The 25,048-nt window shown below is 36.0% G+C and overlaps 1 protein-coding gene across 5 annotated transcripts in view; it reads left to right on the top strand.

Moving 5' to 3' along the window:
• The window catches only part of LOC127525468 (regulator of microtubule dynamics protein 2), a 45,873-nt gene that overhangs the window by 4,956 nt on the left and 15,869 nt on the right, over positions 1-25,048 (top strand). For all 5 annotated transcript variants that reach the window (XR_007933347.1, XM_051918037.1, XM_051918033.1 and 2 more), the window contains 3 exons: positions 9,681-9,855; positions 10,468-10,570; positions 12,518-12,578. Coding sequence is in view for 4 of the 5 variants with exons in the window: in XM_051918037.1 (XP_051773997.1) it covers positions 9,681-9,855; positions 10,468-10,570; positions 12,518-12,578 (339 nt within the window). In the remaining variant the exon portion in view is untranslated. The remainder of the gene's footprint in view (positions 1-9,680; positions 9,856-10,467; positions 10,571-12,517; positions 12,579-25,048) is intronic.

The following is a 25,048-nucleotide window of genomic DNA, read 5'->3' as shown; positions in this document are numbered from 1 at the left end:
TATCTGTTTTTCTGCGCTATATGATCAAGCTCTTATTCATGCAAATGCTTTTAAACCATTCAAGCGCGACAAGACAAAAGAGAATGCGCTGTCTGTGAATGTCCTGCCTGTGACACACACACAACGCGTGCCACTATCGAGTTCTCTTCCTCGCTTGAACAAACCATAACACACACAAATTATGCCAAAATGTCTCTTTTGTCGAGTGTCCTCATAAGAGCAGTCTTAAATGATTTAAATTAAGTCTTAAATGAACGTAACGATTTGTGAGAAAATGGGATGCGTGTCAGATCCGCGTCGTGTGCAGCAGCGGCAGATCTTAAAGAATAATGTTAATGTTAATCAAAGAACAAAGGTAAGAGAGAGAATTACTCACTGCTCTTGACTAAAGAACTTAAAAGTTCTGTTCCATATTTATTTGGTTCCACAGTTTCCATGGTATGATTTTCAGTTTTTTATCCACCAATTTGAGCCAACTTCCGTTAAGCTGTAAACAGTCAGTGAAAGGCTCGCTCTATGAACGCAATAATACGTTTTTTTTTTTTTTTTTTTTTTTTTTTTTTTTCAACTGGGTACAATGAGATGACATCTACTCACCCTTCAACCAACGAACATTAAAAGGACATTTAAAAGTGTAAAAGCATCAACAAGGTACTTTCAACAGGCCATGAAAAAGCGCGATTCTTTCCACAGCAATAACGGGCGGGTTAAATATAACTATAGTGATATACATCTGTATTATGTAATATACGTTTCCTTAATAAAAATGTTCATGGACTTCAGCATTACGTGATACTATTTCAAAGTGATTTCCATCATTTTTACAGATAATACATTGTATTTACCTGTGAAAACAAACCTAGAAAGAGACGTGAGGCTTTGAGGAGAAAAACGAGAGATTCTTCGTGCATTCCAGTGAATTATTAATGGGATATATCGTAAATTATATCGGGAGAACGGACCACAAAAATGTGCAGTATATGTTGTTATTTTTCATACTATTACAGCGGTATGCAAAGGGACACAAGAAAATAATCACGAGGATAGAAAGCAGCGGCTGAAAAATTGCCATAGATATTCTTGTTATAACATGTTACGTTAAAATACCAAGCGTTACGTTATTCTCGTGATGTCTGAAAATAAAACATTAAAGAAAAATTGACAGCTCATTCAGTCAAACTGACGGATAAGCTTTATTTATAGGGCAACCTTACGATTTGAAACGATTCGTTTCAGTCTTTTTAAATGGAAGTTCCCCAAACCGGAAGTGCAACCCATAATTCGAAACGCAGTAGGCTAGTCAGGAATAAGGTGGATATAAACGTTGTCTAACGTAGCCTATTTGTTATTTTATATTAGGCCTATTCTTATTCGTTTTGTTAATAAACATTCTATGTTTAATATAAGCGAGTTTGTCATTGTACTGGTTTTGTTGTGTTTTTCAGTAAGAATAATAACCCACCATTCAAGCAATTACCGCTAATTGGAAAGTGAAAATAAAATGCACATGGCCACACTGGCATTCATAAGCGATTTAAAAAAAAAAAAAGAAAAAGAAAAAAGAAAAAAAAAAGGGGTAGAGGCCCTGCCCCCCCCCCCGTGACTGGTAATACCCCGTGCCCCCGGGGTATTACCAGTGTTGTCATTGGTAAAAATTGCACATGAATGCCCTCTGATGTTGTGTTTTCCACTGAGAAGTTCGGAAATAATTTTGATTCCCAAATTCCCGAAATGGGTGTGCCATAAATTTTAAACATGGTGGAGGGGAGAACTACTGCTGTGACAGGTATGATTTATTTGTTTTTTTTCCCCACAGCTAGATCGTCTTATCTTTTCATTAATGTATTGCATATGAAGCGTATTGTATGTTTTATACACAGCGAAAATAGCCTGAATTTAACTGAAATTACAGAATCGACAGCTTGCAGACTATCTGGATAGCATCGTGATATGGTTGTCAGTGCATGGGACACTACATGTAATTTTGATTTTAATAAGATTTTCCCAGTAAATAGAAAGTAAACCTGATGCCCTCCGTGATTCCTGTTCATTCTGACAACAAAGCGTTTGAATGCAACAAGCTTGTAATCACGACTTCTGAAGTGGGAATTATGAAATTTCCGATAGCATGTGAAGGCAGCATAACTTCGGAGAGGACAACTGAGATGGATATGACACATTGGATTTGCAAGGAGTGAATGCATCTTTTTAGATAATATAGATGCTGACAAAGTTTTCCTTTGGGGACATAATTTGAATTTGGAAAAAGGCAATAAATTGCAATATATCGCAGAATATCACAATATATTACTTATTACTGCACCTTTAAAACAAAAAAACATAACCAATATTTTCCTAGAAAATAACAAAATCAAGTTTTAAAACTCTATTTAGATATGCCCCTAGTTTTACAAAATGCCCTCTGCTGTTTTAGTAGAGCATTGCTAGTTTTTAATATTTTTTTTTTTTTTTGGATTTTGATTTGTTTTTGACATCCCTACACTGGACAAATTTAACATCATTTTGAGTTTTAGGTGGTTTAGAAGTGTGCACATAGCTGGGGCATGATTCAGTGAGAGAGATGAGAGCGTTCCAAATCATGCGTCGTCTTTACAGACTAGGTGAACTCCACTGCCTCCAGTCATTCATTTGAACGATTGTTCACTAAATTCAGCATTAAGCGCTTTACAAGTCTGTTCCAGTCTCAATAAATTCTGCTCCTGAAGCCATTCAGAAATAATCTGTTTTGTTTTCCATAGCATTAAACTTTAGTTCTTGTTATTTTTAACATGTTATGTTCTTCAGCACCTTAAATTTCCAAAAAATCATTTGTTATTTTAAGCCGCTTGGTTTGTGCAATTTTGCCTCCACATACTCTAAGTGTAAAAAGAAAGGAAACCCTGGAGGCGTCTAAAGAAACGTCTCTGTGATCAGTTTTCATAAGTTTTTTTTATATGTTTGTTTTGAGCGTTTCTAGACCATGACTGGCTTTTGTGTTGCTCGGTTATCATGGTTTTGAGCAGTCAGGATGTGTTATAACACCACAGTGCAGCCAGAAAATTGATTCAAGAGCGTGTGTGTGTAGTTTGGTCCTTGGGCTGCTTGGGCTTTAAAGGTCTGTTCATCTGTCAAAACAGTTTCCTCCTTTCTGTCTCACTTTAAAGCACCGGCCAATCAATCTAAAAGAGTGACTGCTGAGTTATCACAGCCCAATTTTTACTGTCTCATGTAGGAACTTGTAATTCTGTCAACGTACCTACATTGCTAGAGTGCTATCACGTCACAGCTCGCCTTAGTTGTTGAAGGATCTTAATACTTGAATGCTTAAAACGATACCATTTATTATGTTTGATTGTTGTAGATTTAGAAAAAGTTATTGTTTACATAGAGGCAGACAGGTCAGATCACTCCAGCTCGTAAGGATGGAAATGAATGAATGCTCTTTAATGAACTGTTCTGCTAAATGGACTGTGACGTTGTTTGTCTGTGACTGTATAGTATTGCTATAAAGGAAATGTTTTTGAAGATGCAGACAGTACATCATTGCGTTTGTAGTTTAATCAGCTCATTGAGATGTGACATACAGATGCTCAGACCTATAACTTCCTCATATTTGTACTTAAATAATAGTTTATTTTATGACTTAATGTGGCCTCTCACCTGCCGACTTGGTTTGGGGTTGTTAAGATTTTTCAATGTTCAAAAGAAGTCTCTTATGCCCACCAAGGCTGCATTTGTTTGATCAAAAATACAGTAAAACAATTATATTGTGAAATATTATTGCAATTTAAAATAACTGTTTTCTATTTTAATATATTTTAAAATGTAATTTATTCCTGTGATGGCAAAGCTGAATTTTCAGCATCATTACGTCTTCAGTGTCATTCTAATATCCTGATTTGATGCTCAAGAAATATTTCTTCTTCTTCTTCTTCTTCTTCTTATTATTATCAATGTTGAAAGCATTTGTGCTGCTTAATACTGTAATCCATTTGTTTTAGTTTCTTTGATGAATAGAAAGTTCAAAAGAACAGCATTTATTTGAAATAGAAAGGTTTCGTAACATTACAAATGTCTTTACTGTCACTTTTGATCAATTTAATGTGTCCTTGCTGAGTAAAAGAATTAACTTCTTTCAAAAAAAAAAAAGTCTTACTAACCATAAACTTGCACCTTTGGTGTTGGTACCGTTCCAGAGGAATAAAGGATTGTTTGTGGGTTCAGACTCCAGGGGGCTACAGCTGATGAAGTCATCCGAATATGTGCACAGCCAGTGAGTGTTGGGATGGTAACCGTGTTCCCCCTGAACAGCTCTTCTTTTGAAAGTGTTTGCCTTTGTCCTGCATTTTAAAGGCTTAAGATTGGAGTTTTATTCAGTTCAGTGGAAGTGTTCAGCATAACAACAACACAAACCTTCTCTCTTTCTTTCTGTTTAGTCTGTCTAAGGCCATTACAGATACCATAGAAACCATATTGTTACTTTTTACCATGGTAGAGAGGTGATATGCTTGCTTTTTGACTGTGGTTATCACGATCTATTCTAAATGATACTATGAAAGACCAACTGTAATCGTCATTACAGAGTGGAGTTCTAACTCAGTAAAAAATATTTGTTCAATAAAATACATTACTCACCTGTTGAGTAAAATAACACCATCTTTGCATCACTTTTACAACATTTCAAATCTCTCATTTCTCGCCATCTCTGAAAGACCAAGCCAATGTTGATTCTTGTTGTATTACATGCTTGTTCGGGTTTTTGCCAGCAGATTCTCCTCTGTTATTCTTTTTATTTTTATTTTTTTTAAACGGGTGATTCCCTGGAGGTTCAAGATTTAGCGAGCACTGTGTCAAACTTTCTCAATCGTTTTGACAACTTACCAAGCCCGGAGCAACTTTTCTCTATTTATGGCATGCACAGTCGAGTGGCGTATGTATGCAATTTCACACGAAAACCATCCCGCCCAGTCTAAAATATAAATGCTTATAATAGGCTTACCATAGTGAATAAGACAATTGAATAAAGCAAGAATAGACAATTTGCCATTTGGGAAAGGAACAAAATAATAATAATAATAATAATAATTAAAAAAAAATTCAAGTAATTAAAGTAAATATATTTAATTCAAATAATTAATTCAAGATCATATATTTAATATATTTTAACTGTTCAAAGACAAACTAAGAAAAGAAATATAAGAAAACGTAAACGTTTTACCATGACTGGACAGTGAAAAATAATTGGCTTACAGACTTCAAGCTTATTTTTCACAATATTTGTCATTTCATTTTAATGCTGTTGATTATTTTATCATCCAAATGTTTTGAGTAGGCATTATTTCCCTCAGAGAAAATGTCCCTGGTTCATTGTGATAGATCTACAGTATTGTAGACTGAGGACAGGTGTGGGTCATGCTGGAATGAAACAAGAGATGAGCTTCAGTGCTGGAATGTGCTGATTTATCTCATGATCAGCAACGTTCATTAACACCTCCACTGAGAACATGCTCAGCAGACAGAAAGGAAGACTTTAGCTGATGAATGAGAGGATCAATGAATGAAAACATACAGAAAGGGAACCCCCATGTTGCCTTTTCACAATTGCATTGAAAGCTTTGACTGATGGAAATGTTGGATCCACTTCAACTGCAGGTTGGACACTAAAAAGTCATTCATATAGTCATTCATATATTTTTGCCAGTCATCATTTTGGAGGGCTATTTTGATTTCATATTCATTAGGGCTATGAGAATGAGAAGATAACTATTTGAGTTTTATTACTCCATACTTTTTGTGCAAATCAAAAGGGTAAACATACACTATTTACTACTATTCATACATACACTATTCACTATTTAAACTATTTGTTTTTGTTGTGTAATACATAAAAACATTGGCATTTGGCATTTGTGTTTGTTCCTCAAAGATGTGATGATAGGATGTGGTTTTCATTGCTTTGCAAAGATAAACAAATCAGAAACGGAGAAGTAATGCAAAGGCAAACCTTTGCGCTAATGATGTCAGTTAATGTTAGTCCAGATGATGCTTCAGATCTGATTGTACAGCCAGATCCTTGACAGTTGTTGATCTTTGCTGAGGACAGATGTGAGACATGCTCTCAAACAAACATTGTGCTCTTAAACCCTAACAGTTCTGCTCTTGGTGGCCATACAAAGAGGGAGATAAAAGATTGGCATCGGAATAATCCTTGTTGAAGATTCTTTTTTTTTCCTGGGTGTGGCTGCATCCTTCAATCCAGATAGAGGAAACACAACTTCATTCAGATTCGGGCTGGGCAATATAGCAAACAAATTATCTTGACATTTTGCGAGGCTTAAAAAGTCTTAATTTACTCTTCCACAAAGTATGGCCTCAATAAGGTCTTAAAGGGATAGTTCACCCAAAAATGAAAATTACCCCATAAATGACTCACCATCAAGCCATCCTAGATGTATATCACTTTCTTCTTTCAGCCAAACACAATCAGAGTTATATGAAAAATATCCTGGCTTGTCCAAGCTTTATAATGTGATTGGAGGATGAGGATGAGAAGTCCAAAAAAGTGCATCCATCGATCATAAAACGTACTCCACGCGGCTCTGGGGGGGGTTAATAAAGGCATTCTGATGTGAATTGATTCATTTGTGTAAGACAAATATCCTTTATTTAAAACTTTATAAAGTAAAATAACGAGCTTCCGGCAGCCATACGCATTTGACTTACATCTAGCTCATTATTTTACTTTATAAAGTTTTAAAAAAGGATATTTGCTTTACACAAATGCATCGATTTGCTTCAGAAGGCCTTTATTTACCCCCAGAGCCATGTGGAATATGTTTTATGGTCGATGGATGCACTTTTTTGGACTTCAAAATCTTATCCTCCAATCACTACCATTATAAAGCTTGGACGAGCCAGGATAGTTTTAATATAACTCTGATTGTGTTTGGCTGAAAGAAGAAAGTCATATACACCTAGGATGGCTTGAGTGTGAGTAAATTATGGGGTAATTTTCATTTTTGGGTGAACTATCCCTTTAAATCAGAGCAAAAAGTCTTAATGTCCCCCTGCAGTCAATAATTTTATCCCTTAAAACTCATCTTTGACAATTAAAATGACATATTTAAAGTTGTTTTTTTGTGAAAAAATGTCTTCATGCCTTAAAATAGCTTGAATGTAACTTTACACCCTTGCTTCATTTAGTATACATGGATCCATGAATATGCAAATTAGTCCCCGCCTCGACTCAATCACAACAGCTCGGACTACATGATCCATTCAGTCAACTTATAATAAATGCTACACAATGGCAAGTGGAAATATTGGTTTGATTCAGGTATATATGTTTGAACTAGAAACTGATTCAGAAGAAGAGGAAGAGTGGGTTATACAGGGTCATCTACAAGTCGATGTATCAGATTGTTTTATGTATCGCTCTCTACGATGTCAGACAAATAACGGCAATTGATATAATTAGTCTTTGGTTTGAATATGTTCAGTATGACCAGTATCTGCTCCTTTGTGCAAGGAGGAACAGGATGAGCACTGCCAGAGCCCTACAAAATGACCTCCAGCAGGCCACTGGTGTGAATGTCTCTGACCAAACAATCAGAAACAGACTTCATGAGGGTGGCCTGAGGGACCGACGTCCTCTAGTGGGCCAGTTGGTCAGTGATGGTCTGGGGAGGCATATCCATGGAGGGATGCTCAGACCTCTACAGGCTAGACAATGGCACCCTGACTGCCATTAGGTATCAGAATGAAATCCTTGGACCCATTGTCAGACCCTACGCTGGTGTAGTGGATCCTGGGTTCCTCCTGGTGCGAGACAATGCCCAGCCTCATGTGGTGAGAGTATGCAGGCAGTTCCTGGAGGATGAAGGAATTAATACCATTGAATGGCCCCCACGCTCGCCTGACCTAAATCCAATAGAACACCTCTGGGACATTATGTTTCAGTTCATCTGATGCCACCAGGTTGCACCTCAGACTGTCCAGGAGCACAGTGATGCCCTGGTCCAGATCTGGGAGAAAATACCCCAGGACACCATCCGTCGTTTCATTAGGAGCATGCCCTGATGTTGTCAGGCATGCATACAAGCACGTGGGGGCCATACAAACTACTGAGTACCATTTTGAGTTGCTGCAATGAAATTTCAGCAAAATGGACGAGCCTGCTGCATCATTTTCTCACTTTGATTTTCGGGGTGTCTTTGAATTCAGTCCTCTGTAGGTTGATAATTTTCATTTCCATCAAACGATGTGGCATCCTTTCATTCTTAACACATTACCCAGCATGATATTTTTCCCCATTGAGATCTGATGTGTTTTCAAAGTGTTCCTTTAATTTTTTTGAGCAGTGTATTTTGGTGTTTATCCATTGTGCTGCTCAATTTGAGTAAGTTTTGGGATGTGACTCACAATTATGTCTGTATGACACTGCAGAAGAAGAGAAAACATTGCAGAGGAAGAGTTGCCAGTATATGGTTAGCAGTAATGAGGGTCTGAGAAAGACATCACTCCAGATAGACAGATGAGAATGGCCAAAAATGACTCTGATCTCTGGCAGTTAAACATTAACTATAGCCCCTGAAATCAAAAACATCTTGGCATTTACCACCGAGCTAGGTTAGAAGAAAGCTCAATCACTGGCGTTCCAATCGCTAAGTGTTTCTTTGATTCCTGGGGCTGTAGGTGATCTCCTTTGGCTGTCATAAGCGACCTTCATATATGTAACATTGAAGTGCCCTAGGTGGTTCCAGATCCAACACATCCCTGCAGAACTATCGCTCGAAGTCTCAAATGTTCTCACGAACAGCAAATGACGCAAACGCTGTAGGTGCCAGCCCTTAATGGAAGCTTTTTATGTTTTCACTTTTTCTCAAGCCTTTCATTTGTATCTTAACCAGTAATTAATGTTTTTACACACTCATGTTAGTTGCTGAGAGTGTTAGTGCACGCCTACAGTCATTGAAAAGGGATGTTTTTTGAAAGCTGTAAAAGTTAGGCAGGTATTGTATGCCTTGTTTTAAGAAAAATAAACAACTCTCACAGTGTTTTTACATGAAAGTCTTTAGGTGTCAGTACTGGAACTGGCAATCCCAATAAACAGTTAATTACCCTGCTTCACATATGCACAGAACACTTTATAAATGCATATCCATTACTGACTGCATCAGTGACCCACATGTGAAAACGCCCTTAAGTTTGTACGTTTGTTACCAAATTTATGCTAGGCCTCCAAAAGGGAATTCCTTCATCTTCTGTCACATGAGAAAGAAAGGAAAAAACAAAAAAAAACAAAACAAAACAAAAAAAAACAGGTTGAAAGCATAGTCAAAAACAAAATCTTTAACTTCTTGTTTTTAAGCATGTTGTTTTTGCCTTAGCTTCCTCAAAGGTATCTTTTAGGTTAAAGATACCTTAAAAGCATTTTTGAAACTGTTCGAACCCCACTTTGCCTCTGTATTGTGAATGTAAGCAAGTTATTTGGGTCAATTTTGATTTCTCTTGGACTAATAGAGTCACTTCAGTTTCACTTCAGCTCCAAAATACATTTAACACAATTACCATGTAAATTACATCCTTGTTATCAAGAATTGACATTCCTGTAAAACATAGTGCTAATGTCATCTCAACAACAAATGCATGCTCACTGTCCTCTTTACTGTGTTCTACAGGTATATAACCGCACTGACAGATTCTGAGGAAGAGGAAAGTGACGATGAACGAAAGCCACTGCAGGAACCAGTGGATGAACTCATGGCTCTGCTGCAGAAAGCAGACCGACTGCACAGCTGTAACGGCGCAGAGAAAGCACAAGGCCTGAATGCTCTGCTGGAGAGGAAAGAAGAGGTATGTAAACTTCCTTTCAAAAGTTTGGGGTCAGGGTTTATTTATTTATTTATTTATTTTTTGAAAGAAGTTCATTCTTTTACTCTGCAAAGGTGCATTAAATTGATCACAAGTGACAGTAAAGACATTTATAATGTTGCAAAAGATTTTTAATTCAAATGAATGTTATTTTTCTATTAATCAGAGTATCTTGAAAAAACAGTCTATCATGATTTCCACAAAAATTAAGCAGCATAACTGTTTCCAACACTGATAATAAGAAATGTTTCTTGAGCAGTAAATATTAGAATGATTTCTGAAGGATCATATGACACTGAAGACTGGAATAATGATGCTGAAAATTCAGCTTTGCCATCACAGGAATAAATTACATTTTAAAATATATTCAAATAGAAAACAGTTATTTTAAATTGAAATAATATTTCACAATATTACTGTTTTTACAGTATTTTTGATCAATAAGTGCAGTCTTGGTGAGCATAAGAGACGTCTTTCAAAAAACATAAAATAAAAAATAAAAAACTCGGACTGACACCAAATAATATTTTGAATATTAGTGTACAATCTGGTTTATTAATAAAAGTTATGCACACGTCATGTATGTGCTTACAGTTTGATCAGAAGTGGCAGTACCTTTGGCGGTTGTCCAGAGCCTATGCAGATGCACATGATTTTGCCGTGGACCTTGCAGAGAAGAAGAACTACGCTGAAAACGGTAAGCACAGCATTCATGATTACGAGTTGATATGTACGTATTTATACACTGTAGACATTTGTGCCAGAATTGAATCATTTGACATAACGTTTAACTAAATGTAATCATAAAAATTTAGTCATTGCTTTTGATTACCATGCAATATTATTGAATTATCATCATTTGGTGGCTTTTCTCAGCAAATATTGATTCATTAAATTAATTAATTGCTATATAATTTGATTGAAGTAGATTAAAATTATTAAATAATTAACTAATTAAGTTATAACCCATCTTGACTTATTCATGAAAACACAATCACCTACCTAGAATCAGGAAGAAGAAAAGTGTTGGCTGTCTTTGGGTTATGAATGCTGTGTGTCCTGTATTTGCTCTTAATTTGGCTGCACACTCCACCTCTGCCTTTATTTTCTGTTCCTTTTTGTCCTCCTCTCCCTGCTAATTAATTGTAACACAATAGCAACTCAGTCCATGTACGTATGGAGGGACAGGATCAACTAGTTCCGTTTCTGATCCTTCTTTTCTATTGCGTCTTTAATTGCTGTTGTCCAGTCACTTCTCTGTATAAAAGCTTGATAACACTTTATTTTAGGGTATTTTATCTAGTTGCATATTAGTTTGCATATTACTAGAATATTGGCTGTTTATTAGTACTTACTAAGCACATATTAACGCCTTATTCTACATGACCTTATTCTACTTTCTTAATACTACCCAATACCTGAACTTAACAGCTACCTTACTAATTATTAATGAGCAGTAAATTAGGAATTTATTGAGGGAAAAGTCTAAATTAATAGTGAACATGCGTTCCCTATACTAAATGTTACCGAAAGCTTCAATAGCTATGTTTCCATCCAAAGTTGCGAATTTAACTTAAAATTGGAATACCGCATAAAACATTTGCAGCGTTTCCATCTCATGTGTTCAAGAGAACAAAATCGTCACTTCCTGAGAAATTGGCGCAAAATATCTGCAATAAAAATGGTAGTTGCTGCAATCGGGGAAGCCACTGTGGCTTGTTTGTCCTACATTATAAATAACTTGCGTCTCAGAGCATGCAGACGAAACCCAATAAATGCTGTCATGTTATCTTGCATTTGGATGCCTGTGCTTGGTTGCATAAAGTAGTGGTTCTCAACTGGTTTGGCCATGGGACCCACATTTCCCCATGGTCATGAAGCTGCGACCCAAATCGAGGAATTTGAACCAAGCAAATTTATTTCTCAAAAATGGTTGACATACATACAAGTACCATCCCACTTTACTATAAACATAAATTGTAAGAATATCACTAACACTGATGAATAACAGTATAAGGTAAGGCTGTTATTAGTAGCCCCAAACTAGTATTTGCTAATATAATAAAGTTCATTCTGATGACAGACTTTGGCTCAGGAATTTCAGAATGATAAAACCAACATTTGAAATGCTGTACAGTGAAATTGGTCTGCTGGTTAGTCCAGTTATCCAGTCGCATCCATTGTTGAGGCAAAGTCACGTGAGTTTTTTGTTGTGCATTGACGGATTTATTCGATAAATGTGTTTCCAACAAAGTTTATACGCATGTCTTCTTATCGGATAAAAAAAAACAAACGTATCTGCCTCAGTTGAGCTCATACATTTTTTTTTATGTGCATTTTTAGAATTTATGCGCATCTTGCCGTTTCCTTCCAGCATTTATTTTTATACGATATCCCAAACTGCTCATAAAAATTGGTGGATGCAAACATAGCTAATGTCAAAGAGTTTGGAAGCAGATCAATTATTACTTCTATTTATACCTTTTAGAGGCAGTATGTCTTGTTAGTCCAGCTGTGAGCAGGTGTGTGATCATCTTCTGCAAAAGAAACCTTTTAATTTTGTTTTATTTAGGCTAAAGGAGTGATAACAGATTGCTGCTGGAGTGTCACGTCTTGTTTATTTTGTTTGAATTTTTCATTTCAGGAAAGAAAGTTGGTGAAGAGGCAATATCCATCAATCCACTCTGTGCAGAAGGTCATCAGTGGTGAGTTCATGCATATATTAAATTAATTTGTTGTCCAATTAGGCAGTTTTACATAATAATTTTACAACTGCATGATTGAAGTATTTTTTAAAGTTTCGTAGTATTATGAATGAGACTTTTTAACAATTTATCTACAATTCTCAAACTGGAAAATTTTTGGAAAAAGTTTTGGAACAAATGAGAGAGGTGAACAACACTGTACAACGCGACATATACATTCATTACACGTTTAGCAACGCAGCGTTAGGGTTACGTGCACATGACATTGCAGTTCTTCACAATCACTAAAGTTTATTATTTTCATGCTTTTTAAAGCCTTGCCAGTTAAACATTTTATTTGCACACTGTTCGGACATGCATTTTTCTGAGTGCATACCCTCAAAGCACATGTACACTAAAAGCCTGTCAAATAGCGCGTGACTACTAAGTTCTCTTTCACGTCTTGTTGCGCTTTAACTGTCAAATACATACATAAATAGGGTTGCATAAACGCAGTCCGTTATGTACTCAGCGAATGTAAAGAGCTTGGATGTGAAAAGAAAATCGGATGTGTGTCTATGTATTAGATCCGTCCATGCGGTCTTAAAGGGTTAGTTTACCCAAAAGATGAAAATTCTGTCATTAATTACTCACCCTCGTGCCGTTTTACACCCGTAAGACCTTCGTTGATCTTCGGAACACAAATTAAGATATTTTTGTTTAAATCCGATGGCTCCATGAGGCCTACATAGGGAGCAATGACATTTCCTCTCTCAAGATCCATAAAGGTACTAAAAACATATTTAAATCAGTTCATGTGAGTACAGTGGCTCAATATTAATATTATAAAGCGACGAGAATACTTTTGGTGCGGCAGAAAAAACAACATAACGACTTATTTAGTGATGGCTGATTTCAAAACACTTCTTCAGGAAGATTCGGAGCGTAACGAATCAGCGTGTCGAATCATGATTCGGATCGCGTGTCAAACCGCCAAACTGCTGAAATCACGTGACTTTGGCGCTCCGAACTGCGGATTCGACACGCTGATTCATTGTACTGTAACACTTTTATTCAACAATTTCAGTGTCCTCGAGTTGGTTTCAAGAGTTTTTGCAAATCTGTCCCTCATAAGTGAAACACATTTACATACTTGTTTGTAGCACCTGGGCTCCTGTGTGTGTCTGAATGTATATGTGGGTGTGCGTGTGTGTGGGTGTCCTGCACCGGAGGTGTTTTTCAGGCCTGCCCCTCTGGATATACTCATCTTACAAAACTCTTTTGATAGCATCACCACACCCCAGGAATGTAAACACAGCCCCAAGCTAACATGTAAATACACACACACACACCGAGTTAATTGCAGTTACTTGAAATTTATGTTCTTTTGTTGCATTATTAGTGTATATACACTGCTGTTCAGAAGTTAGAGGTAAGGTTTTTTTTTGTTTTTTTTTAATCAGTTCTTTTATAAAGCTAGAAAACCTTCAATTGATCAAAAAAGACAGTATAGACTTTTACAGTGCTACGAAAAAAGTTATACATCAAAGAAATGCTGTTCTTTCCAAACTTTATTTTTATCAAAGAATCCTGAAGAAAAATGTATCAGGGTTTCTACAAAAATACTAAACAGCACAGCTGTTTTCAACATTGCTAATAACCAATGTTGGGGGTAACGCATTACAAGTAACTTGAGTTATGTAATCAGATTACTTTTTTTCAAGTAACTAGTAAAGTAACGCAGTACTTTTTCAATTTACAACAATATGTCTAAGTTACTTTTTCAAATAAGTAAAGCGTAAGTTTTCACATTTATTGACTGACAGCTCTCCTGTCCCCATGTTGAGAGAAATATAGTGTCGAGGTGTTGTGTGCACTGTGTAAAGATGGTTATTGTAGTTCTAGACTAAATGTGAACATGCATTTACTCATCTCACTTGCACAAAAACATTCAGTATTGCTCAAAATGAATGAAAAAAGTGAAATGCAATCCTGTATTTTACAAAAACCTGTAATAATTAACTATATTAAATTACACAAATATACTTTATTTAATCACAAATATACTTTAAGTATATTTTATTTAATCTCACTTTATTAACCAATGTCTTTGCTGCTGACCTTCAATGATCCAATTCAACCTACTCTACTAATAAGCAAAAATTACTTTAGATTTAGAAATAAGAGTGTTGAACTTTCTTTACCTGTATCCTATTCTTCTTTAATCCAGAAAGGCAGCACAGCTGAAAGATTTGTTTGAGCTGCGTCCTCTAATGTACAGGTGTAAATATGCATTTCATTCAGCCTGAGGCTTATTCATTTGCCAAAAATAGAACTTTTTTTGTTGTTATTAAAAAACAAGCAAGCCTAACACATTACTTTTCATAAAAATGTGATGTGTCTGTATTAATTCTGCTTCATAGTGTTGTGTTTTGCATTATGAAACGTATCATTTCATGCATTTTAAAAGATTCATATCTTTAGAAGTCATTATCCAAGACCAGGGCAAGCTGCTTGTTTATTTTCTATCATTTAAGAACAAGTTGACTGTAAGAAAGCTTTCCATAGAACAAGTCATCTTTGGCTCCCTTTAGTTTAATTCTTTGTGAGCTGTAACGGTTTGACTGTTTTGATGGTGGCCAATCAATACTGTAATATGCAATGTTGCTGTGGTCAGATTCTTTGTGTGTTTGCATTCGTTTGGTTACAGGGTGTCTTAATGAAGGTATGTTCACTGATCTCTGTGTCTGTATTTTGCCTGTGTAAATCCCTGTGCAATGCTTTCCATTCCCTCACAGATGCCAGGATTATCAAACAGAGCCCAGAGGAGGGTCGTTGTGACCTACACACATACACCTCCATTACTGCTGTTGTTATCTGTCCTTGGCATTACAGTTGGTTTTCATTGAGGATCTAGCCTTCAGCTCATTTGAATTCTGTCCTTAGTGCACTGCCATGACTCTGCTTGTTGTTGTTGTTTTTGGCCATATGTAAGTAACATGAGCAGAACAAATTTCAGTGTAAAACATATGTAAAACATTTTTCATTTAGTAATTAAAATTCAAATAGATTTACACTATTCAAAAGTTTGGAGACGGTAATATTTTTTTAATGCTATTAAAGATTCTTATTCTCACCAACAATGTTGGAGAAAGTTACTTTTAAAAGTAATGGATTACAATATTGTGTTACTCCCTAAAGTAACTAATTGCATTACTTAGTTACTTTTTATGAAAAGTAATGCGTTACATTACTTTTGCGTTACTTTTTCTCACCTGGGCTTGGCTTGCTTGTTTGATTTTAATAACAACAAAAAAAGTTCTATTATGGCAAAGGTAAAGGCCCTTTCACACCAGAAGTGAAATGAATAAGCTTCAGACTGAAGGAAATGCATATTTACACCTGTACAACAAACAAACATTTCAGCTGTGCTGCCATTCTGGTTTACAGAACAGGATACAGGAGAAGGAAGTTCAACGTTCTTATTTCTAAATCTACTCTAAAGTAATTTTTGCTTATTTGTATGGTTGAATTGGATCATCGAAGGTCAGCAGCAAAGACATTGGTTAATAAAGTGATATTAAGTACATAAAGTATATTTGTGTAATTTAATATAGTTAATTACTGCAGGTTTGCATACAATTCTGAGATTGTATTTCGCTCTGTTTTCATTCATTTTGAGGAATACTGAATGTTTTCCGTGCAAGTGAGATGAGTAAATGCATGTTCACACTCCTTTTTTTTTAATCCCCATAAATCATAAGCAGTGTCTCAGAACAAGCCGTTTCCAGATCCCTGGCAATGTGACGTCACATTAGCCACAAGCCCCGCCCACAAATGTTGACAGACACTGCCTTTTAACATAGAACCGCCCTGATCACAGTCAGTTGTACAGTCCGCCATTGCTGCACTGACGAGAACGTCTCCCAAGCATTTTAGGTGTTCTGTAGCTGGATGGATTAATCCACATAGCTCTCTCCATTTACTCCCTAAATCTGAGCCGCTGAAGACGAGGTGGATTCATTTTGTTTTCGAAGAAAATGCTCCCTAAACTCTACCGAAATTCGTTTGTCTGCGCGAATCATTTCACACCGGACTGCTTTGTGAACGAATGTCAATACAAAGGGACAATACAAAACAGAGGTTGTGCTAAAAAGTTGTTACTCAAGGATAGATCAGTAACTGTTCGTGATCCATCTTACAGCCTCCAGAGTGATACTGGATACGGCAGTAATGAAGGTGAGAGCACTTTATTACAGTTCATTGGAGTTGATTTACGGATATAAAGTTTACCAGTTTATTAAGCACCACCCGAAAAGGCATAAGGTCTTTATATATTTGTTTACTGTTCGTTGTAACGAGTGTTTCTGTGTACTTCACTATGTATGTTGATGATAATGCAAGGGAGAGAGAGAGAGAGTTTATGGATAATATTTTAATGCACACTTGCACTGTGTTTTAAGCTCTTACTGTGATTTTCTAGAGTGAAGACAGACGCTTCATATTTTGTGTGAAGTACAATAAACATTATAAAACTCATCGGTAAACTGGCTTGTAGTAATATAGTGGATAAAAACAAGAAGACAATATAAGTTATAACCGTAATTAAACTAAACTATACCTGTTCTATCTCCATGCATGCAGCATATATTTGCAGTTTCTGACATTATAGTGCATCCTGACTGAATCCTGACAGGGGACAACGAGCTCTTGAAGCTCTGCCCTCTTAGGCCGAGCGCAGCAGCTCATTTGCATTAAAGGGCACACACTGAAACGGCGCGTTTTTGCTCAACCCCAAAAAGAGCTAAAACTTCACATACACACTCTGGGGACATCAGAAACTAATTTTACATCTTGTAAAAGGGGCATAATAGGTCCCCTTTAATGTATTCTTACTGAATAAACCTTACTGACCCTAAACATTTGAACATTAGAATGATTTATACAGGAAATCAATTTTATATTAGACATTTGAACAAATAACTAACTATAAGTAATAAATGTTCATGCATTATTCAGCAGAAATAAATCATTCCTCAAATGGTGACAACTTTTGAGGAGAGGTGTGCCGTTACTTTTTTTTTTTTTTTTTTTAAGTTATTTATTTTGATTTCTGGATGATAAAAAGGGGAAAAAATGTACTTTAATAGTGGCTAGATATAGCTAAAAGGGATAGTAGGTATAGTAGATAAATGAAAATTATCTTCTTTCAGACGAACACAATCAGAGTTATATTAAATAAATAATATTCTCGTGCTTCCCAGCTATATAGTGAAGGTGGCGTGAGATTTTGAAGCCCTAATAAAAATGAATTCATCCATCATAAAAGTAATCCATACAGCTCCAGGGGATTAATAAAGGCCTTCTGAAATGAAGTAATGGGTTTTTGTAAGAAAAATATCCATATTTAAAACTTTATTGACTATAATAATAGCTTCCAGCAGATTGTCATATACATCTAGGATGGCTTGAGGTTGAGTAAATCATGGGATAATTTTCATTTTTGGGTGAACTATTTCTTCAAGTCCCTCTTTCAAAGTTTTTATTAAGCACTCATTGAAATATGATTTCTTAGAACAGTAATAGCACACTAATTGTGGCATCATAGAGACTTAGCAACTGCATAGCAACGCCCTGGCAACCACGCACAACATTCTAGCATAATGGTGGTGCACCAGCCACAAAATGTAAAACTGTAATATATGCAGTCCTGAGTTTGTGTTTGTCTACAGCTCTTATTTTTATGTGTAATTAGTTCAGTTGATGGGGTTTTTGTCATTTATTTTGTCAGATTCCCTGAGCTGAAGGTTTCTGCCAGTGTCTCATGGTTTAAGTTGAACATTTATCCTTCTATTCCACGTCATAGCTAGTTTTCCTTGCACACAGAGCGGCAGTTTGACCTTGAATGGCAAAGGCAGCTCTTGTCATTGAGACTTTACTAAATGCTCAGCCCAAGGTGATGAGAGAGAACTTTTTGTTCTGAGCCGAGAGGTGAAAGGAATCTGTTCTTTCTGTCAATCAGTTTAACTCTTAGACCTCTTTGTTTGTGGCCAGTTGCTCAGGGGATTTCTCTGCCCATGAGGAAAATACTGGTTAAACTTACATAATCTTCTAGCAGCCACAAGTCTTAGTGTTCTGCTGATTTTTTTCTTTTCTTTCTAAGTGGTGCGTATTTGTGTATGCATGAGTGTGTATGAGTCTATATAATATTTCAACTCACCGAAAGTACTCAAAGCAACTGTCAGAAACAACCTATGGCCAAACCACACTTTTTCTTGTACAAATCTTTTTTCTCTAGTGTCATATTTTTTCTTTCTCTAGGTTTCTCTCCTCCCCAAACACACACATTTCAAGATAGAATAAACTTTACAGAAGTTTCACTCCAGAACACTGGAAACTGCCTGAAGCTCACAAAACCTCCCCGACCTGTTCTAAGCATGAATAACTACACTAATAAAGTAACAAACATCTGCTTGTTTTCTTTAACACTCTACGATTTTATGGACGCATTGCGTCCTTCGATGAACTCAAACCCATCTGCTTTAAATAGTCTTTTTAATTATGAAAGTAGATTTGCATTTCCTGAAGGAAATATCAGTGCTTGCGAGGCAGCAAAAGAATAAAGTTGTAGGTACTGGGATTTAGACTTTGGTTCTGCATGAACAAGATGCTGCATCAGAGCCACCTCATACTTGATCGTCGTCATTGTCGACAGTGAGCAATGCATCGTTTTTTGTCGACTGTGTTCGAAAGCCAACACAGTGAAACCATCTTTGAACTTTAAAGGAGGTCATCAAAGGTTAAATAGATGAATGAATGCACCCACTCACAAATTATACTTAGTATGCAAATAAATGCTAGAAAGAATGCGTTCAAAAATGCATTTGGGAGGGGTGTGACGAGATCTCGTGCCACAAGTTCTCGCGATATTAAAACATGATGATATTTCTCGTCGAGGTGAAAAGCTGTCTCGCGATATCAGCATGACGGAGTTGAGTTTGTGGCAAAAAATTTGAACAGTGCTTGTATTATATTGTTCTGTCTTTTACTGCATATGATCATTTATACTCAAAGTAGAACTGAAGTGACATTTATTACAAGATAATTAGTAGTTAAAGCATTTCAAAATGAACCTGCATTGTTTTGCATTTTGTGACTTTCACCCCCGGTTTCACAGACTGGGCTTAAGCCTAGTCCCAGACTAAAATGCATGTTTGAGCTGTCTTAACTTAAAGCAACTTGTGCCATTGTTTTGTCTCAAGATTCACAGCAGTAATGTGTTTTTTTTTTTTTTTTTTTTTTTTTTTTTTTGTAAGCCATATATATATAAAAGCTACTTAAATTGAACTAAGGCCTAATCTTTGCTTAATCTAAGCCCTATCTGTGAAACCGGGCCTTAGTTGAATAAAAGAGTCATACATTTCGTCATTGAAGATTTCTTAAAAATAGTGTTAAAATATTGTCTCATTCTCGTGAACTCTAGACAATTCTGGGTTGTTTCAACCCCTGTTTGGGTCAAATATGGACAAATCCAACCATTGGGTTTAAAATTAAATTTTAAATTTTAAACCAACGGTTGGGTTTGTCCATATTTGACCCGGTTGAAACAACCCAGCAGTTTTTAGAGTGTAGCATATGCATATCCAAAGCGACTTGAGGAACATCACAAGCCATTTATGATGTTAATTTCAATATAAACTGCCATTCAAACATTTGAGGATGGAAAGATTTTTTTTTTAAATCTTAAGTTTTAAAAAATAAGAAGTCTCATAATAAGTCTCTTATGATCAAGGCTGCATTTATTAGATCCAAAATACAGTAAAACAGTAATATTGTGAAATACCAATAGAAAGTTTTAAAGAACATTTATTTGAAAATGGAAATTTTCTTTTGTGACATTATACATGTATTTACTGTCCCTTTTGATCAATTTAATGTATTTTTGCTGAATAGATGTATTAATTTCTTTTAAAAACAAAAATCTTACTGACCCCAAACTTTTGAACACTATAGTGTATATTACATTGACTGCATTTACAGATAGAAAATATAAATCAAAATTTGGTCATATTTTGGTCAGTATTACCAAGTGGCATTTTGAGTATTATTAGATACTGTGCAGACAGCTGTGAAAATGAATGGAAATGATTTAATATTTCAATAGCTGTGGAGCATGTAATTTATTTATTTAGAATAAAGTAAAATTTGAATTTCTTAAAGTATAAAGTTTATAAAAATTTAACTGAATTTGTTGCAGGACGAAGAATAAAAATTTGGAATTTTAGTATATCGCTGCCTTGCAAGCATATCTTCTGCTGGTTTATTTCTACTGTTATTACTTTCATACAGTAATTTTTTGATACATTCTTGTTCACAAAGTATCTACTTATGGTAAACACTGTTTTTATTGGGGATGTTTATTTATAATGCCTCTGTGAAGGGAAACCCCAGATTCCTGGAGTGAGGAAATGTGTCAGGTGTGTGACGGCAGAAGTTCTGCCACTGGCTTCTATTGCTTAGCTGTGGATAAATGTTCAAGCCTCTGGGCATTGCCAGAACATGACAGCAATTAATATAAACACTTCACAAACCAATCTGTGAAAGGAGGGGGAAGGAATTAGCCCCAGGAACATTGAGCAACCTTCAACCCACCTGTACTCTCTCTGCCAGCAGTTGTTATTAGTAATCACTTCTGGTATGTCTTCATGTTGCTTCAGTTCAAATTTATTTGCAGTTCATCATGCTTTAGACACATTAAAAGCTATTTTTGTTGATCTCTAACTTTGTCCATGCAGTGCCATTTTTTTTTTTTTTATATATATATATAAGTAATCATGATTGAATTATTAGTTTTGGCTGTTTTCACTTTGTTAGCTCTGTTCCAAAACCTGTTTGTACTGTCTACATAGGTGACATCCTAACTGAAATGGAACCTCATAAGTGAATAATTTGGAACACTCTACACAGACAGCAACAAATTACAATCAGATAGTTTCCAAGAGTTTGATGTTAGCATGTTGCTATGTTAATAGCATGATACTATATGTAACACTTTATTTTACAGTGTCCCTGTTACACGTTACATGTTAGTTGCTATAGTAATAACTACATTTAGTATAATTGCACATAACTAACCATAATCCTAACCTTATAGTAGGTACATATACTTAATATTACTCAGTATTTAAATCTATAATTACACAGTAACAAGGACACCCTAAAATAAAGGTTACATTTACACGACAACGATGTACTAAAAACAGATGACAACATTGTCAACGATGTCAGTTTGTGAAAAAAAACACTACGCACCTATAGACTGAACACGTAATACGCATGACGTCATTGTTTTCACAAATTTGCGTTTTTGTAGTTTACAAAACTATCATTTTCAAAAACACATACAAAGTTTTTTATTTTTAGTTGAAAACAATTTCATGTAAATGCCATGTAAATGCAATTACATGTAAAACCACTTTACAATAAGGTTTCATTTATTAACATTAGGGGGCAAACATTGGGGCAGTTGTGGCCTAATGGTTAGAGAGTCTGACTTGTAACCTGACTTGTAACCACCACTTGGATGGGTGACATGCAGAGCTACATTAGTTAAGATGGACTAAGAATGCACAATACTTCTACAGCATTTATTAATCTTAGTTAATGTTAATCTCAAAATTTACTACTAATTTTTTTAGAATCCAAAGTTTTATCTGTTATAACATTAGTTAATGCACTGTGAACTAACGTGAATATTTCCTTAACTAACATTACCAAAGGTAAATAAATGCTGTAAAAATGTATTAGTTCATGCATTAAATAATGCTAACAAATGAAACCTGTAAAGTGTTACCAATGTATCTTTATAATCCCCTTTCATCTTGGGTATTTTATTTCACTTAGCTTGTTGCAATGTGTTTTGGGATTACATTATCTGTAAAGGATATATTTGATGCTGTCTTAGAATTTGGCCAAAATGCGGTATCTAAGAGAGCAGCATAAAGTTAGAAACAGCCTTCATGTCAAGAGTGTGTCTATGATTACTTTAAAGTGCTGTCTGTGTAGGTGGCACACTTGGTTTTGCAACAGAGCTGTTGATTTTAAGTATTCGCCCCCAGAGATCTCATTGCAAACTTTGGTCATCCTATTTTTGGTGTAGAGAGTTTACTTTAACAATCTTCTTTGCACTATTTTGTCACAGTAGCCAATAGCCAGACAGAGAAATTGTCAAAACTTGCCCAAGTGGTTGTTTGCTTTGGGAGGAAGTAGGTGAAATATGTTCTTAAACTGTCTGTCCTGCAGCGATGCCAAGCTCAAAGAACCAGCTCCTCAACAAGGTGATGCAATGTTCATTCTCAGTCATCCTCCCTCCTAAACAGATAAATTGTTATTCGATACATAGTCAGAATTCATTTCAGCTTTTTAAGTCTAAGAACTGCCCACTTTGACTGTTTGAGCAACGCATAGAGTGAGTTTATTACATTTTTACATGCTGTTTAGCAGAAACTGTATAGACTTTCTAACGAATAGTTCTTATATTTGGATGATTTTCTGATCACACAGACATAATTTAGAGAACAAAGCAGAATTTGCTATTTTATTTGTGCATATCTAGTTTAATTGCTGTTAAGTACACAAATAACCTGGCAAACTTTAATTTCTCTTCTCATTGGTTCAGCCTTACTAAATGTGATTTGGTTTCGAGTTATACGTAAAAAAAAAAACTGCATGGCCTTACTCTCGAAAATTGCACAAAGTCAGCCAATCAGATTAAATCTTGCTAGATTGAGATGTTCAGATGGTCAGTTAACAGACTGTGGGTGGTCCATGGATGTGCCGCCTGCGGCTGAGACTGTTCAGTACGGCACAATCTTGACTTCATCAATGAATAAAAATGCTTGAGAGTGAATTTATCTTGATATAAATGCAGTTTTTTTGCTACTTGGATCCCTTCCTGCATGCATTTAATTTTCCTTTATTTTGTCATGGAATTGCAGTCTGAACAGCCAGTAAAAATGCTTAATTCCCACAACACACACACACACCCCAGTGTAGCCGAGTACAGTAAGTCTGTCCATCATGTTACATCTGTGCTAGTATTGAGTTTCTCTCTGGTGAGCTCAAGGTCAAAGCCTTTTGGAGACAGGCTCTGTCCCTCAATCAAACTCAGCCTAAACGGAGCCCCTCTCACCTCCTGTGACAGTCATTCGACCTCTTCACCCCTTGATCATGCACATAAAAGGTGTTTGTGCCTGGCTCCATTGTATGACTGTGAGTACCAGCAGGATTTACATCGCTATGGTGGAAAAGCTTTGATCACCTCTCAACCGGCCCCTCAAAACACTATAACTACACAGCACACGTACACACGCACATCAGCCCTTTCACCTACTTTCTTTTTCTTTCTTTCTAGTAAAATCACTGTAATGCACAGCCTTAAATAGTTAGTTCAAACAAAATTGAATATTCTGTCATTAATTACTCACCCTCATATCATTCCACAGCCGTAAGACCTTCATTCATCTTCATAACACAAATTAAGTTATTTCTGATGAAACCTGAGAGGTATCTGACTCCTCCATAGACAGCAATTTAACTACCACTTTCAAGGTCCAGAAAGGTACTAAAGACATTGTTAAAATAGTCAACGTGACTGCAGTGGTTCAACCTTAATTTTATGAAGCGACAAGAATACTTTTTGTGCGCCAAAAACAAAACAAAAATAATGACTTTATTCAACAATATCCTCTCTTACTGAAAGTCCATAAAAAGCATAAATTCTATTCATGTATTAGGGCCCAAGCCCTAAGGGGCGAAGGACCCAATTGTTTTCCTTAGGTCATTTTTTTTTTTTTTTTTTTTTTTTTTTACTTTTGGGCACTTTTGGGGCCCTTAACATGCTCAAAAACTCATGAAACTTTGCACACACGTTGGAATCGTCAGCCACCAGGGCTGGGCACAAATTGTCATGGGGGTTCGTGGGGAGGCTCTGTGGCACACCCTTTTACATAGTTGTGTTTGAGGGGCTCTGTAGCGCATTCCTTTTCACCTACAGTAACTAAACTTCATACAGTTATAGATCTCATCGGGCTGAATAACTGTCACACTCTAAGTCATAAGCCAGCTCAACAGGAAGTTGGCTATTATGGGTTGTTTGAAAAACGCATCTGGAATTTGAAATACTCCTCCTGGGGGATTCATTCATGTTATAACTTCTGCATACATTGACTGATTTTGATGTAACTTCAGCATTGTGTTTGTTGTAGGAGGCCGATCACATGATGTGACTATTGTGAGTCATAGCGCCACCAACTGGCAGTAGGAAGTGTGTCACTTTCAAAATGCTTTAAACTCGCCTTCTTATTTTTACCTGATTTGCTTCATTCTTCATCAGAATAATGTCAAGACACTGCAGATGTACACTTGTGAAAGGATCCTTAATATCTAGAATACTGTTTTCATGGCAATGTGTCAAACTTTAATATTCTTTT

The sequence above is a fragment of the Ctenopharyngodon idella genome, chromosome 13, assembly GCF_019924925.1.
Source record: "Ctenopharyngodon idella isolate HZGC_01 chromosome 13, HZGC01, whole genome shotgun sequence".
Taxonomy (NCBI): Eukaryota; Metazoa; Chordata; class Actinopteri; order Cypriniformes; family Xenocyprididae; genus Ctenopharyngodon; species Ctenopharyngodon idella.
Note: the sequence above shows the minus strand (reverse complement) of the source record. Positions and strands in the feature narration are given on the sequence as shown.